This window comes from Chiloscyllium punctatum, chromosome 29, assembly GCF_047496795.1.
Source record: "Chiloscyllium punctatum isolate Juve2018m chromosome 29, sChiPun1.3, whole genome shotgun sequence".
NCBI classification, from domain to species: Eukaryota; Metazoa; Chordata; class Chondrichthyes; order Orectolobiformes; family Hemiscylliidae; genus Chiloscyllium; species Chiloscyllium punctatum.
This window is the reverse complement of record NC_092767.1, coordinates 76,524,476-76,541,960: the sequence shown is the minus strand read 5'-3', so window position 1 is coordinate 76,541,960 and position 17,485 is coordinate 76,524,476. Positions and strand designations below refer to the sequence as shown.

At 43.9% G+C, this 17,485-nt stretch overlaps 1 protein-coding gene across 3 annotated transcripts in view; it reads left to right on the top strand.

Moving 5' to 3' along the window:
• Positions 1-17,485, top strand: part of clip3 (CAP-GLY domain containing linker protein 3) — a 63,329-nt gene that overhangs the window by 20,320 nt on the left and 25,524 nt on the right. For all 3 annotated transcript variants that reach the window (XM_072549512.1, XM_072549511.1, XM_072549510.1), the window contains exons 2-6: positions 147-312; positions 1,404-1,543; positions 13,646-13,739; positions 14,885-15,046; positions 16,299-16,417. In XM_072549512.1, the coding sequence (XP_072405613.1) occupies positions 159-312; positions 1,404-1,543; positions 13,646-13,739; positions 14,885-15,046; positions 16,299-16,417 (669 nt within the window). In that variant the 5' untranslated portion in view covers positions 147-158. The remainder of the gene's footprint in view (positions 1-146; positions 313-1,403; positions 1,544-13,645; positions 13,740-14,884; positions 15,047-16,298; positions 16,418-17,485) is intronic.

Here is a 17,485-nt window from a genome sequence, read left to right as displayed (position 1 = left end):
CCCCATGGCCTCATTGTTATAAGGGACGAGATGATGAGGATAGTTTATCACATCGTGTATTTGTAATTAAATACCCACCAAAAAAACAATTGATGGTTGATTTTTTTTTTGTTCGGCGGTGATTAATCTTTTGGAATGTTTTTCAGAAACTGTTGAAGATGACAAAAGAAAATGTGACGGATGTTGCTTCGGAGGAAGAGCACAAAGAGCTCCAGGAGCAGCAGCCAGCAGAGTTCCAGAGCCCGGTGCTGGAGAGACGCAAGAAACCTGTTGTTCACCCGTCTGCCCCAGCACCACTGCCCAAGGATTATGGTAACTGCTTTGAGCTATAATTGGCGTTGAACCTGGTGCTGAGCTCTCAGGTCTGTGACAGTCGCCCATCACCAAGGGTCCTAATGTCTGACTCTTTAACCCCATGCACTCTAGTGTGGCCAAACAGCTGCCAATGACCCTCTTAGAAACACCTCAATCACCTTTTCTGTTGGTGGCCTCATCTTCCAAATTGGTCAAGGACAGTGACACCACAACAGGACAATGGCCATTTACAGTCGACGCAAACCCCTCACGCCTTACCTCATTTTAACTCAACATAATGCCCTTTTATTTCAGAACTACACCCAGACCTCTGGTAGGGTGGAACTGTTAGCTGGGAGATACATGGTGATTCCCTACACACTGCGTAAAGCTATCTGCTCCAAGTACTTAATATGTCCGCTTTGGCAGAAGCTATGACCATCAGACTTAGGATGAGCATAACCACTTCCATTTGAACCATGCAATGCCTTGAACCCTTTGGAAATTACTCCATAAACTATTCCCCTCATTTGCACGATTGAGCGGTAAAGATTGTGGTTCAGCCGCTGTGCTCCATATGATCCTGAACTCTGCTTCTAATGCACTATTCTGTCCATTCCCACTCCTGCTCACTCTCTACAATGCCATGAACTCACATTCAGCACCAGTGACGTGCAACACCCAGATTTTTGTCCTCCCCATCTCCTGAGCTGGTTTTCTATAATTGACCCCTGGCTGATATCGTGAGCTCCACTAGCACAAACTCCTATCTCGTCCTGAAAACAACCAGTTACAGCTGCCCAGTTACTGGAAACCCTCTCCAAAATCTTCCTGACTTGGCTTCTTTAAAGCTGTTTTTGGATCATACTCTCAATAACTCTCTCAGCAAGACTCAATTCTGGAGGCATTTCCTACAGCGGAGATGCTAGACAAGTGTAAATCGTTAATGGAAATGTAGTTATCTCGTTCCTTGCCATGTGCAGGGGCTTCAGTTGATGTTGTCTGTGGGATCTAGATCCCGAAGGTGGTCCTGGATCTTTGGGTGCTCACCTATGCGTGGCAACAGGTTAATACAACACAGTAATTGGTTGAAATATGTTTCTGTGCAGCCTTTACATTCTTTGACCCAAATGACCCGGCCTGCCAAGAAATCCTGTTTGACCCCCAGACTACCATTGCTGAGCTCTTCGCTATCATCAGACAGTGGGTCCCCCAGGTGCAGCATAGGATCGATGTCATCGGAAGTGAGGTGAGTCAGTGTGTATGTTCTTCTGGGAGCTGACTTTATTTGAATCTGCCGCACAATTAGAAACACTGTTTGGGAAGATTGTAAACCAAAAAGATTTAAAAACTAAGGAAATGCCTGATGTTAAAAACAGGTTCCTGTACATTTAATCTTAATACAGTGACCAAAACCTTTGGAATTACCTTCTAAATCTATGACTGCTCTCATCCAGAAGGATAAGGCCAGCAGATAACATGGGAATACCACTTCCTACAAGTTCCTTTGCAAAGCACTCACCATCCTGACTTGGAATTACCTTGGGTGTTCTTTCAATGTCACTCGGTCAAAATCCTGGAGCTCCCATTAAGAATGTACCTACAGCACATGGACCTCAGCCATTCACCACTACCTTCTCAAGTGCAATTAGGGATGGGTAGTAACTGCTGGCCCAGCCAATGAAGCCCATATCCCATGAATTGCTTGAAGAAAATTGCTTAATTTTAATTGAACAGATCATGAATCGGTGATCTCAAGTAATTGATGTGATTAGCTTCAGTCTGAACTCTTAATTCAGTCTGACGTTGAAACAATGGTCTGTTGGGGTCAAAAGCCTCAGATCTAGATCTTGCATTAAAATTAGGGGAGACTGGCAATGCAATCTCTTTAATTGTTTCTTAATGCCTCAGTGCTCATGAAAGGAATAAGCAGATTTCATGAAGAGGACAGTAGCTTTTCAGTAATTAAACTGCTCTTCACGGGAGGGCAAGCACCAGGTCATTCCTATGGGTGGTCTTCAGTATGCTTTTAAACAATAGCATTGGTGTATGAGTGGCTGTTGTGCACTGACATCATTTGTTTTTTGGATGTACAGGCTTGGTACAATAACGTACAGAGGTAATGTGAGAATTTCTGCAAAGAGTAACCTTTCTCCAATTTGTTTCTCAACCAGTTTAGTACTTGTTCCCGTTTAGGAGTTTATGGAAGAGTTTTACTTTTGATGAAATAGTTTGATGGTGTTCACTTTTGTGTGGATATACAAAATGACAATGGCCTGTTACTACTCTGTATTTATTCTGTCTGCAGTGATTATTCTCTGTCTAAGCTTTCTCCTGCCTTCCTTCACTCAAACCTACCAGTGTCTGCAATGTCCTGAGGGAATATATCCTGAGTAGGTTGCCCATTAGGGCCCAGCATGACAGATACTGTCTGACCTCAGGCCTGTGGAAGCTTTGTCTTATGAGGCACAGCTGTTTCTCAAGGGGTGACATTGCTGGAATATTCAACACTATGACCCACAAGGTCCTAGGGTTTGAATCTCTGGGATGAGAAGAGTGAGGTATTACTGGACAAACTGCCCAGAGATGGGATAAAATGGTGCTCAGGGGGATATACAAGCTCATGAACTTTGTAGGAAATACATTGGGCACATGTATAATGGGCTGAATGAACTGGACTGTTCTGATTCTGTGAACAGACATAGTCATTGACTATCACTCAGTAACAAGACATAGAGTCATAAAGATGTACAGCACGGAAACAGACCTTCAGTCCAACTCTTCCATGCTGACCAGATATCTCAACCCAATCTAGTCCCACCTGCCAGCACCTGGCCCATATCCCTCTAAACCCTTCCTATTCATATACCCATCCAAATGCCTTTTAAATGTTGCCATTGTACTAGCCTCCACCACTTCCTTTGGCAGCTCATTCCATACATGTACCATCGTCTGAGTGAAAAAGTTGCCCCTTAGGTCTCTTTTATGTCTTTTTCCTCTCACCCTAAACCTATGCCCTCTAATTCTGGACTCCTGCACCCCAAGAAAAAGGACTTTGCCTATTTATCCTATTCATGCCCCTCATGAATTTTTTTAAACCTCTATAAGGTCACCCCTCAGCCAAGTCTGTTTGTCCACCTCAGTAATTTTGTGTCAGTAGCCCCTGGGTTCAGTGGATCCTTGTGTGGCTGATGACCCCAATCCTAGAGCCACTTCTCTGACCACACACTGGGCAGATGCTCCTGGGAGGTGGAAGTTGTCCTTGTCCTTGAGATCGTTGGCATTTCTTTCTTGTTTTCCTTTTCTGTGCTTAGTCTTGCCAAGGTGTGTTCTCAAATAATTGTGCCCTTTAATGACAGAGATTCCTCCAAGTCAGTTTCTTCTGAATGATGGTCTCCTGTGCATTGATATCTATGATGCATTTCTTGTGGGAAGCCCCCTTTCATTTGAGTGACTTCCTTGAGCTGGGTGAAGAGGATGTTCTTTGGCAGTCAGTATTCCAAGCACGTGGCAGCCCAACAGAGTTAGTTTCGGATGATCATAGCATTGATGCTGGTGATATTGGCCGCTTCAAGGATACTGGTGTTAGTATGCCTGTCCTCCTAGCTGATGCAGAGTCTGTCTCAAACAACATTGACGGTACTTCACAAATTGGTGGCATCTAAACTTAGTCCAAGGACTTCCTCAACTGAATGTGTCTAATGATGGTACCCAATATGAGAAATGTAATGCTAGATGTATGACAGTGACTGGTGAAGCATGAATCTAATCTCTTGTAGCACACAAACGACAGATTTCAAACCAGCCGACTGTCTAGATTTATACGATATTGCTGTCCCCGATGATTTATTTCCACTTGGTTAAAGTGGTGCTGCTTGCTGTAATATGAACCATTCAGCTAACGGACATATCTGAAGCAGTAATTCAGGGAGAGAGCTGCACTTTGTGTTCAACGTTTAATCTGCTACAGGATGACATTGAGAGTTTTATTAACCCATCTCAAAATCCAATCACCTCTACTGGCAAAAGCCCTTTGCAAAGTCCATGTTTTTCAGCTACAGCTCCTACAAACCCTTCCCTATGACTTTACATCTATTCCTTCGCCGACCTTATTTATTTCCCTGCCCTTTCTTGAACCTGAAAACTTTTCTTTTCTCTTGTTGAAATTTTTAGCTGAATGAAAGTTGTTCAAACGTGTGCCTGATGTTTGAGCCTTCCCTCAAATCTTCAATCGCCAAGGTGGGGGTCACAATGGGGGAAAGTTTGAGAGAGACTGGGTTAATGCCTCTGCTGAGCATCCTTTCATTTGAAAATGGGCCTTGGTTTGGATGTGGTCCTGCTGCTTTCCGATACTGGCAGAATGATGACCAACGCCAGTCTGAGTGTGTCGAACTGATCCTTGTTGCTATCCATCTGTACCCCTCAAAGAGGTCATTTGCCTAATGTTTGGGTTTTAGCAGCTTCTTGTCAGAACGAGTTGCAATCCAACCTCTAATAGTTTCACCAATCAGGATTGTTGTTTGTTTTATTCTTTGACGGGATACCAGCAGAAACTGATTGGTCATGTCACTAGCAACATCAGCCCCAGGCTAATGTTTTGAGGCTGTCAGTTCGAATTCCACCATGGCAAAAGGTGAAATTCAAATTCAGTATGTTTTGTTACTAAAAAACTACATTATCATAAAAACCTATCTGGTTCACTTTAGAGGAAGAGAATCTGTCATCCTTACCCAGTCTGGGCCCACAGTGTGACTCCAGACCCACAACAATGCTTTTACCAGCCCTCAGAAAATGGCTGAGTGAGCCTCTTCACTTAAGGGCAGATAAGGACAGATGGTAAGTGCTGGCCTAGCCAACGATGCCCACATCCCATGAATGAGTTTTTGAAAAAAAAAACCTTCTGCCACACAGCAGCAAGCTGTAAGGTCCTGACTTTGCAGAACGTCAGCACTGAGTCAGTCAATGTAATGAGCAATCTTACAGACACTAAACCATGGATGAACCTCTTAAACACACTGAAACATTCAATCCATCAGTAGCTCACTAAACCACAGGCTCTGGATGCAGATGCATTGCAGGAGCTTTCTCATGGAAGGTCATGGACGCTGGGAATTTGTTTCCGTTAGGCGGAGAGACTAGGACCCGTGCGCACAGCCTTAAAATTAGAGGGGCTCAAGTTAAAATGGAAATGAGGAGACATTGCTTCAGCCAGAGAGTGGTGGGCCTGTGGAATTCATTGCCATGGAGTGCAGCAGAGGTTGGGACGTTAAATGTCTTCAAGACAGAGATTGATAAATTCTTAATCTCGCAAGGAATTAAGGGCTACGGGGAGAGTGTGGGTAAGTGGAGTTAAAATGCCCATCAGCCATGATTAAATGGCGGAGTGGACTCGATGGGCCTAATGGCCTTACTACCACTCCTGTGTCGTATGGTCTTATGGAGGGAGTGCAGTGTAGACTTACCTGAATGATGCTAAATTCCAGGGGATGAATTGCAAGGAGAGATTGATTAATCTAGGGTTCTGTTCCCTTGCATTTACAAGGTCAATCGGTGATTTACTAACAGATATTAAAAGACACAGAGGATAGCTAGAGAGGAATTAATTCTGCTGACTGTGGGGGGTGGGGGGGTCCACATCGAGGGGATGGACTCCAAAAATTAGAACTAAACCTTACAGGAAACCCTCCTGCACTGAAAGGATGGTGGAACTTTGTAGTTCTCCTCTGCAAGTGATAACTGATGCTTGATCAATTAACTTCAAAATTGAGATTGATAGGTTTTTGTTGCTGAAGGGTATTTAGGCCGAAACAGGTATGTAGAGGTAGGTCACAGATCAGCCATGAATCTATTGAATGGCAGGTAAAAGGTCAAAGTGCTTCTTCTGCTCCTGTATGTTTTACTTGTGATTGGGGATTGGTGACTGGTGTTTACTCCATCCTGTATTGGACCCAACCCAGTGCTGTTTGCTCCTAAAATAGGAAGCATGCAGTCTCAGAGTTGGTGAGTGAAATACAGGTTATATCAACAAATAGATGATTAAAAGGTAGAGAAAATGAAGTGATTATGGAGAGAGGAGCAAATACTTATGATTAAGATGCTGCTTATAGGAAGGATAATGACCGTTAAGGAGGGGATGGGATGAATGGTCTGCTTTTGTACTGTAATTACTGTGTAAGTGGCTGGGAGAGCAACAAAGCAGAATTCTCTGTCAGTTTGCTGTAAATTTGTAAGCTGCCTCTGAGTTGACAGAAATAGTTGATGTAGGAAATACAAAATTGAATGTTCCAGTATAGTGTTGTCTTCTGGGGTCAGGACTTAGGACAAATTGGGAGAGGGAGGTTCCTCCTGTAAGGGCAAAGTCTCAAGCAGGTTCTTTGTCTTTGTCCTGCAAATAACAAGTACAGAATCATTTCCCCATAGTTTCAAGCTGACTCCAGGACGTGTTGCCAGCATATGTATGATGGGCTGAATGGCCTCCCTGTTTTGCCCCAAGTATGATCTAGATCGCTGCATACTGAGTGTGAGCGATGCTGGTGCTGAGCGCAGCAGGGGTCCTGGTAGAGGTCATGAGCTCAGATCCCGAGGGAGAAAGTTGTGAGATTGAATTCAATAAAACCGGTTGATATGGAAGCTGACACAGAATTGATAAATCATGAAATTTGTTGGGCTGTTGCTAAAATGAAAAGCTAACGGATTCACAAGTGCCCCCCAGGGGTGGGGGGGACCTGCCCTGTTCGTGCAGAGATTTGGCTGCTGATGGCTGTTCCCAAATCCTGTCCGTTTGTTAATACCTGTGGTAAAACTACTAATTGGTCATGGTAACAACATGGTAATAAATTCAAGCAGTGTGCTCCACTCCTGAGGGTAAATAATTTGCCCCTTCCCTGGCCCTTGCATTGAAATGTACAAAAAAAATCTAAAAGCAAGTTAAATAAATAAAACTGAAGAGATTTAAAGCAGAATACTTTGATTTGATTTAAAAGCTTTGATCAACACTCTAGCTGTCTCTGTTAAATTATCTGGCTGGAAATAGCTGAGAATCCCATTTCCCTGTGACCGATTTATTACAGACCTTATTGCACTCTTGCTGTTCTGTGACCCAGACATAAATCCCATGGTTTCCTCATAATTTAATTGTCAGATTGGTATTTACTATCTGGAGTCTCTGATATGACTCCCATATGGTTCAGTCAGGACTTGGAATTAGCAAATCCCTGCAGTAAAAGTCTAATGCATTAGCTTAGGAAATAAATCAGCAAAGAAAATGCAATTTGGGAAAACCGTTGAACATGATTGTCATGTTTTTTTCCTCTTTTATTCCTCCTCATCGTTTGGTTCCACAGTGCAGTGGGAGGCTGTTTGGTCCATCATAGGAAACTGTTGCAGTAGTAGGCCATTCAGCCCCTCAAATCTGCTTCTGCCATTCAAACAGATTATGGCTGATCATCAACAGTTTCCCCATATTATTGATATTCTAAGGCATGGAAACCATAAGATTTTGGAACAGAGAAGATCATTCAGCTCAGCATCCCTGTGCAGGCTTTCTGAACAAACTGTCCAATTAATAAATCTGCTCTATCTTTCCCCGAGCTCCTTTTTTTTTAACCTTTGAAGTATTTACTCAATTCCTATTTGAAAGCTATTTTCAAACTGCTTCTACTCCCTATCAGGCAGTTGTGGTACAGAATCGTAGTACCTCTCTTTCTAAAGAACAAAATCTCAACTCTGTCATTTGGTTCTTTGGACATTTATCTTAAATCTGTGTACCTCTGGTTACTGACTGTCCTGGGATTGCAAACTGTTTCTCTCTATGTTTTCCATCAATATATCCTTCATCATCATGTTAAATCTCCCTTTAATTGTCTCTGCTCTAAGGAGAACAACCCCGCTTTCTCCAGTCTCTGTGCATTGCGACATTACTGGTGCCATTCTAGTCAATCACTTCTGAACTCTTGCCAAGATCCTAACATCCGTTCTACCACATGGTGTCGAGAATTGGACGCTGTATGCCAACCGAGGCTGAACCTGTGATATAAAAAGGAGATAATACATTTACATTTTAAATTTGGTTTTAATCCATTGGATTAGACAGTTGAGGTTAATTCTGCCATGGTAAAGCGGCATGTGATTCAGTACCAAAATGCACCACCTGGTGTAGGTCTGAGCCACATGAGCTGGTAAGATCCCAGTGTGAGCCACTGATCAGTCACCATTCAGTCAATCCTGTTGCAGGGAACATTGAGGTAGCATTCACCTGCAAGGTTTCCTCTTGCATGGTCCAATTTCCTGTCTACCTTCTCTTGCCATCTAGAGGCAGATGTGAAGAACAGCCACTTGGGAGGCAGGGTAGAGAAAAGAAACCCCTGTCAATGGGTCTACATTTGGGCACAGCATGTGTCAATGTGGCACAGTTGAGAGACCACTCACCTCTGACTCACCACAGCTTGTGGGCAATAAGCTCGATTCCAGTGCTTCGACACCTATATTGAGGGTGCTGCGAGAGTGGGGAGAAAATTCTTTGCTAGATATCCTTCAACCTTTGAAGATTTAATGCAGAATTGCAAGAGAAACAGGCCATTCAGCCCACCCAATCTGTGCTGGTATTTACATGCCACTTGAATCACATTCCATACTCAAATTTCTTCATTTCAACCCCTCAGCATCTCTTTCTGTTCACTTTTCACTCTTGTACTCATTCAGCTTCCCTTTGAAAGCAAAATTAAAGCCCATGGGATTGGGGCTAATGTGTTGAGGTGGACAGAAAGTTGGCTGGCAGACAGAAAAGAGGGGTGACCTTATAGAGGTTATAAAATCATGAGGGATATGGATAGGATAAATAGACAAGGCTTTTGCCTGGGGTGGGGAAGTCCAGAACTAGAGGACATAGGTTTTGGGTGAGAGGGGAAAGATATACAAGGGACCTAAGGGGCAACGTTTTCATGGCGAGGGTGGTACGTGTGTGGAATGAGCTGCCAGAGGAAGTGGTGGAGGCTGGTACAATTACAGCATTTAAAAGGCATCTGGATGGGTAAATGAATAGGAAGGATTTAGAGGGCTATGGGCCAAGTGCTGGCAAATGGGAGTAAATTAGGTTAGGATATCTGGTTGGCATGGATGAGTTGGACCGAAGGATCTGTTTCTGTGCTGTACATCTCTACGACGCTAAATGGATCTTTTTCTGAATGAGAGGCGATTCACAAGGATCCTACCAAAACTCCAACTATTCACAATATATGTTAAAGACTTAGATGAGGGAACTAAATGTAATATCCCAACATTTGCAGATAACGTAAAGCCAGAGGATGGGCCATCTGTGTGGAGGATGCAGGGATGTTGCAGTGTAGTTTGGACAGACTGAAGGCGTGGGCAAATGCATGGCAGATGCAGTATAATGTAGATAAACCTGAGGTGGCAGCAAAAAAAGGAGGGCGGATTATTATTTGAATAGCTGCAATTTGAGAGAGAGGAATGTTCAACGAGGCATGGATGTGCCCGTTCACCAGTCACTGAGAGTAAAAGGGCAGGTGCAGCAGGCAGTGGAGAAAGCAAACTGTATATATTGGCATTGCTTGTGAGAGGATTCAGGTACAGGAACAAGAGTACTGGATTAGTGGTGCTGGAAGAGCACAGCAGTTCAGGCAGCATCCAACGAGCAACGAAATCTGAACTGCTGTGCTCTTCCAGCACCACTAATCCAGTATTTGCTTTCCAGCATCTGCAGTCATTGTTTTTACCTACAGGAACAAGAGTGTCTTGCTATAATTATACAGGGCATTGGTAAAGCCTCACCTGGAACATTGTGTGCAGTTTTGGTTTCCTTACCTGAGGAAGGATGCTCTGGCGATAGAGGGAGTGCAGCGAAGCTTTACTAGCCTGGTTCCTAGGATGGCAGGGCTGATGTTTAGGATTGTATTCCCTAGACTTTAGAACAATGAGCCGAAACCCTACAGAAATCTATAAAATTCTAAGAGGAGTAAACAGGTTAAATGCAGGAAGAATGTTCCCCGATAGTGGGGGGAGACCAGATCTAGAGGTCATACCTTAAGGATAAGGGGTAAACCTTTTAGGACTGAGATAACAAAAACTTACTTCACCCAGAGAGAGGTGAGCTTGTGGGATTCACTGCTGCAGAAGGTAGCTGAGCCCAAAACATTTCTGTTTTCAAGAAGGAGGGAGGTAGATCTCTTGTGGCTAAAGGGATCAAGGGATATGAGGGAGGAGGGAAGGATTAGGATATTGAGCTTGATGATCAACCATGATCATGATGAATGGGAGAGCAGTCTCGATGGATCAATTAGCCTGTTTCTGGTCCTGTCTTCTATATTTCTATCTCGCTCTCTTCCTCAAGTCCATTCTGTGATAACAAGTTCTTGTCTAACCATTCTTTGAATAAATAAATTTCTCCTGACCTCCATTTGTTACTGCTTTATACTTGAAGGTCCTGGTTTCAGAAGTGGAACCTATTCTCTCTGCATCTTCTCTGGTCCAACACATTTGTAAATTTTTAATACCTATATGAGGTCTCTTGAAAATCTTCACTTTCTTCATAAGAGAAAAACTCAGTCTGTTTAGTTATTCCTGACGGCTGTAATCCCTCAAGTCTGGTCCTTGTTAAAACTAGAAACAGTGGAGAAAGTTGAACAATATCCTTCTTTATGAAATGAAGATCGGGGTCCGTCGTCTCCTTCTGTGAATCAGCTAGGACTGGGGCACTTTTTAACCTGCTTTGCTCTAGATTCAGTCCTGGTCCACTCCCACTGATTCCTGCAAACTCAGCAGCCACACACCTGGAAAAAGTTAAAAATCACACAACAGCCGGTTACAGTCCAACAGGAAAGTACACGTTTTCAGAGCGCTGCTCCTTCATCAGGTTGTGTGATTTTTAACTTGGTCCAGCCCAGTCCAATGCCAGCACCTCCACATCACACTCCTGGAAGCCATTGGGAGGCTTCCAAGAATTGCAAACTTCTGCTCTTCAGCATCTGAAAACAGGAGCACAACTCGGATTCGGTTCAGACACCCAATGTCTGCCCACCATCTCCACACCCAGAAAAGCTGGGCCCAAGGGTTGCGCTCTAATTGCAGCCTGGGATTGTCCTTGCCTCTCTCTCTCTAGTAGACCCATTGCAAGTGGCTTAAAGATAAAGGGGAGGGAGTGATTTTTCCAATGTCCTGTCCAGCATTACTTTTTTTTACATAAAGGAGCAATTTAACATTGCATGTTTATCAATATTATTTGTGGGATCTTGCTGTGTGTAAAATGGCTGCCCTGTCGATAAAAGTCCCCTTGTACAGTGAACTGCGTTGCCTCGTTTTGAGCGGTGTGGGGAGGTGGATTGTAAATGTACCAGTTTTTGTTTCCCTTGCCAGTTTCATCAAGAATGATTTCTACAGTGGAACATGATCACCAGCCTGTGCATTACTGTCGTCCTTCTGTCTCGACCATAAAAGAACTCATATAAAAGAACTCCATTTTGTTATACGAGCGTGTGAAAGAGCCTGTTTATGAAGCATTACTGGGGTCAAGGGATGCTTTGAAAGGATGAGCATTGTTGGACGAATGCTCAGGGGAACATTGATTTTTTTTCAGAGCAGTATATTTTCTTAATGTGCAGTCAGTGTTAACACTGTAAGAGTGGACCGTGACTGTATGTTAGTGATTGATTTTACACCAGATGCACTAGTCCCTGCTATAAAAGCTGCGATTATAACTGCTTGTTCAAATAGGAATAGTTAAATATTCAGGTATTCAAAGCTGGAATAAGGCAGGGGGACAACTTTTTAACAGTTCCTATTGTCCAAGGTTTGTTCCTTAAGGTTTTTTCCCCCCCTAGACAGACTAATCTTTGGAGAAATATAGGAACAGAAGGTGGCTATTCAGCCCTTTGAAATTGTGGCTGACCTCTATCTTTATCTATCTGCCTTGGTTCAGTAAACGCTAGTCTCCTTTTTTTAATAAAACAAATCTATCAGTTTTGATACTTTCATTTAACTCCCTTCCTCACACCAGTTTTGTTTTGGTGGAGGGAGTTCCAAATTTCCCTTGTCACTTGACGAGACTGCGGGGGAATTGTATCTAACAGTATGTGTTTGTTGTGTGTAATGTGCTGCTGAGTCTGATGCATCACTTAATGCCATTCCAGCTGATATTCCTCTCAGTCTCGGAACAATGAATTGCCCTATCTCCTACTGCAGCTGAGATGTGCTGACCCAGCACATGCTGACTATACTGGTCTGTATTGCTCAGCTGGCAATGAATCATCATAGAGTCATACAGCACAGAAACAGACCCTTCGCTTTAACCAGTCCAAGCTGACCATAATTTCAAACGAAACATATTCCAACCTACCTACTCCTGGCACATATTCCTCCAAATCTTTCCTATTTGCGTACTTACCTAAGCATCTTTTAAACATTATAACTGTGCCCACATCCACCACTTTCTCAGGAAGTTCATTCACATGCAAAACCCCTTCTGTGTAAAAAAATTTGCCCCTTGTCTTTGTTAAATCTCTCTCCTCTCACCTTAAAAATATGCCCCTGGTCTTGAAATTCCTCATCCTAGAGAAAAGACAACTACCATTAATTCTATCTATACCCCTCACGATTTTAGAAATCTCTGTAAAGTCACCTTCCAACCTCCTATACTCCAGTGAAAAACGTCCCAGCCTATCCAGCCTTTCTTAATAACTCAAACCTTCCATTTCCGGCAACATCCTGGTAAATCTCTTCTGAACCCTCTCTAGCTTAGGAGAGGGAAAGAAAGCTTGCCTTTATTTAGCACCTTTTATGGTCTCATGACAATGCCAAAGCACTTAACTGTCAATTAAAGGTTTTTGAAGTGGAGTCATTGCCATGATGTAGAAAATGCAGCAGCCAATTTGCACACAGCAAGATTCCATAACAGCTGGCTGTATTACTGTTCTATCTGGAGCTAATGTCAAAGTTGACCCCTGATATTATTGAAGGCCAAAGCTATATTGCCTCCTTCCACTCCTGTTGATGATTGAGAAACCAGTATTGGCTCAGGGCACTGAGGAGAGATGTGCTGTTTAAAGGGGTTCCATGTTTTACTCTTTATCTCCACCTGAGAGGGGCAGACATCTTAAAGGAAAGCCAGCACCTCTGATAGTGTAGCACTCGCTCACAACTGCACTGGAGTCTCTGACTTGATGGCCTAGCTAATTGATAATGAAACAACTTTACTGTACCTTAACCTGTTCTTAACCTTTCACCTTTCCTGCTTTCTAATGTGTGTCAGGCAGATTGGCGTAACACGACTAGGTGATGAAGGGGATTCTTGTTTGTTATGTAACTCTGAGGTCTCTTCTTGCTCTTTCTGTTGATCCAGATTCTCAAGCGAGGTTGCCATGTGAACGATAGGGATGGACTGACCGACATGACTTTATTGCACTACGCCTGCAAGGCAGGAGCCCACGGAGTCGGTAGGTGGATGAACTATACAGCTGTAGGGGGTCCACAGAGATCTCTGAAAGGAAATGGGGAAACGCAGCACCCATCTTGTTCCCAAATCTGACATCTATAGCAGGTTAAAAAGGAACTTCACTCCCCCAACACCAACACGCCCCTCCCAAAAAACACACAATGAAGGCGTCGTTCTGTGAAATATGGAGTTTGTGTACTTATTATGAATTCCTTAATGAAGCAGAGCCTTAAGGGGTTTGTTGTTGCACTGAGGTGTATCCAATGAAACATCCAAAAGGTCCTACTTTCATGAAAAGTTCTGTTGCAGTCCCTTAAAGATAATCTAATTGCTGTGGCATCATTCTCTTGTAAATTCCAGCTCATCCAAAACTCTGCTACCAATGTGCTAACTCATGTCTTCATTTAAACAACTTCTTTTTGTGTCCACTCACCAAATTGGCTCCTAGTCCAATTTTAATTGAATTTTAAATTCTCATCCTCGTGATCAGCTTGCCTTGGGATCTCTGTGCTCCTCCAGTTGCAGCCCCTTGAACATCCCTTAATTGTAATCACTCCACCATTGGTGGCTGTGCTGAGACCCCAAACTCTGGAAGCTCCTCTTAAAACCCCTCCACTTACCCCCCCTTCCCTCTCCTTCAATTGAAATCTACCTCAGTGACAGCCCAGATACCTCTCTCACATGCCACATTTTGTTTGACTCCTGTGTGCAGTTTCTTGGGATATTTTATTTTGTTATAGGTGCTATGTAAATGAAAGTTGTTGATCATAGAATCCCTTCGGTATGGACGCAGGCCATTCGACCCATCAAGTTCACACTGACCCTCCGAAGAGCAGCACACCCAGACCCACCCCATCCTCTCCTTGTAACCCTGTATTTCCCATGGATAACCACCAAGCCTGCACGCTACGGGGTAATTTACCATGGCCAATCCACCCTAAACTGTGCATCTTTGGATTATGGGAGGAAACTGGAGCACCTGGAGGAAACCCACGCAGATACTGGGAGAATGTGCAAACCCCACACAGAGAGTAGCCCAAGGGTGGAATCGAACCCAGGTCCCTGGCACTGTGAGGTAGCAGTGCTAACCATTGAGCCACCATACTGCCTGTTGATGGTAAGATCTGTCTCTGTTTCTGTGTCAAGGGGATCCTGTGGCTGCTGTGCGCCTGTGCAACCAGCTGATTTCTTTGGGAGCTGATGTCGGACTCCGCAGTCGCTGGACCAACATGAATGCCCTTCACTACGCCGCCTACTTTGATGTCCCAGAGATAGCCCGGATCCTCCTGAAGGCTCACAAATCTAAAGGTAAGGGATGGGCTTCCAACACTCTACCAGCTTCAGACTTCAGGATACTGCGGGCCTGGGATTCTGTGTCAATCTTCCTCTCTCTGCTTACTGAGAACTGAAACACCACGGGAAACTCTGTGGGTGATGGTTGTTTAGTTGTTACTAATTGGGTTTGAAACCGAAAGCCTCAACGCTTTGTCAATCCAATGCTAAGACTCTGTTTTTGTAGAATAACAGAAATGTGACATGCAGAAGGAGGCTATTCAGCCCTCCAAGTCTGTACTGGCTCTTTGAAAGCACATTTGGCAAATAAAGACCCTGTCATTGTCTCCTAGTTTCTAGCACATTTCTTTTGAGAATTATATAATTACTGTACAACTTAAAGCAGGGCCTTGGGTAGTATTATAGAACAGAAAGACTTAGGGGGTTCAGGTACATAATTCTTTGAAGTTTGCTTCACACATAGACAGAGTGGTTAAGAAGACATTTAGCATGTTTGCCTTCATCGCTCAGACCACTAAGTATAGGAGTTGAGATGCCATGTTGTGATTGTATAGGACGTTGGTGAAGCCACTTCTGGAATGCTGTGTCCGATACTGGTCCCCTGTTATAGGAAATATATTATTTAACTGGAGAAGGTTCAAAAGAGATTTACCAGAATGTTGCTGGAAATGAAGGGCTTGAGTTATATGGAGAGGATAGAGTATTGGAGGTTGAGGGGTGACCTCTCTCAAGGTTTATAAAATCATGAGTGGCGTAGATGAGGTGAATAGCAGGTGTTCTCCAAGGGTAGGGGGTTTCAAATCTAAGGGGAATATTTTTAAGGTAAGAGGAGAAAGATTTAGAAAGGACAAATAATGAGCGGCAATTTATTTATACTGAGAGTGGTACATGTGTAGTATGACCTGGCAGAGAAAGTGGTGGATGTGGGTACAGTTACAATGTTTAAAAGACATTTGGATAAGTTCGTGAATAAGAAATGTGTGGTAGGATATGGGCCAAGCACAGGCAGGTGGGACTAGTTTAGTTTGGGATTATGTTCAGCATGGGATTATGTTCAGCATGGGCGAGTTGGACCGAAGGGTCTGTTTCGGTGTTGTATGACTCTGTGATATGGGCTATAATATTTCCTTAATGGCTCCTTGCATTTGAGATGTGACCAATGTTCTAAAAGTAGGAACTTCCAATTTCCTGTCTTTTTTTGCAAAGTGTGATCACTGGACTTGAGGTCTGTTTGCTGAAATATTTGTTCTCTCCTGTGTTTCCATAGTGCTGAACTCCACCTGCAGTGACTTCAATCACGGCACAGCCCTGCACATTGCAGCTTCTAACCTGTGCCTGGGAGCTGTGAAGTGTCTCCTTGAGCATGGGGCTAATCCAGCGGTCAGAGTAAGTGGAGACCTCTTTGCTCAACTCCGACATTCCCTCCTTCCCTCCTTTCCTGAAGGCCCTGGGTTACACAATGACCGGGGACTGCTGACTTGCACTTCACTGACTGTCCAATCCTCAAGTGAGTATACCCCTCAGATTCTCTTATCTGGCATCCATCCAGCCCATGGCTGATGGATTATGGCAAGTACAATTTTATACCACCCATTTTATTTTAACCCAAAGAATCCCGAATCCCATTGCATTGCCCCCCCAGTTGTTCCCCTGGCTTGTTATGCTGGATTTGTGTTATTTCACAGTCTCCTTGTATGCAGGAGTAAATCTGCAGAAACTGCTGGAGAAACTCAATGGGTCTGGCAGCATCTGTGGAGAGAGAAGTAGAGTTAATGTTTCAGTGACCCTTCTTCAGAACTCAGTCTGCAAAATCTCCTATGAGCCTGCAGTTTGTGCTAAGTTTGAACAGAGCCAAACCCACTGCTTGTATTTTCAGTACAACTTGGTGTTTCACTTGGACCTGGTCAACCTGCTCACTGCCTTTCTGCCCTCAGAGAGGGCGTGTTTGCCCAGCTCCCTGGGCAGGCCCACGGTGGTTTGGATCTCCCAGGAGATGATATTGCTGTGCTGGTAGTAATGGGCCAGCCGGGAAGCCTCCCCTACTGTCCATCAAACATGTTATTGATGACCATGTTCATGAGGCTCGTAGCCCTGGACGAGATGCAGGGTTGGGGTGAACATGCTTTATGTACAGCATGTTGACCAGCCACACTCAGCAAATCCAATGTAAAGGCCGCTTGAAATCAACTAGAGAGACTGTAGTATAGCTCAGTGTCACTGGGCTAGTAATTCACAATTAACGGCCTGACTAACATGAGTTCAAATCCAACCACGTCCATTGGAAGAATTCTGTGCTGGGTCACTATCACCTTCCCAAGATCAGGAGGATGAACAGGAAAGGTTGGTCTAGCAATGTCCACATTCCATGAAGGTGGAAAATGTGCTCCTTGGCTGTTGTAATGTTTTTGCTTGGGTTGCTTTCCCGGTCCTCGCCTTTGTTGACCTCACAATAGT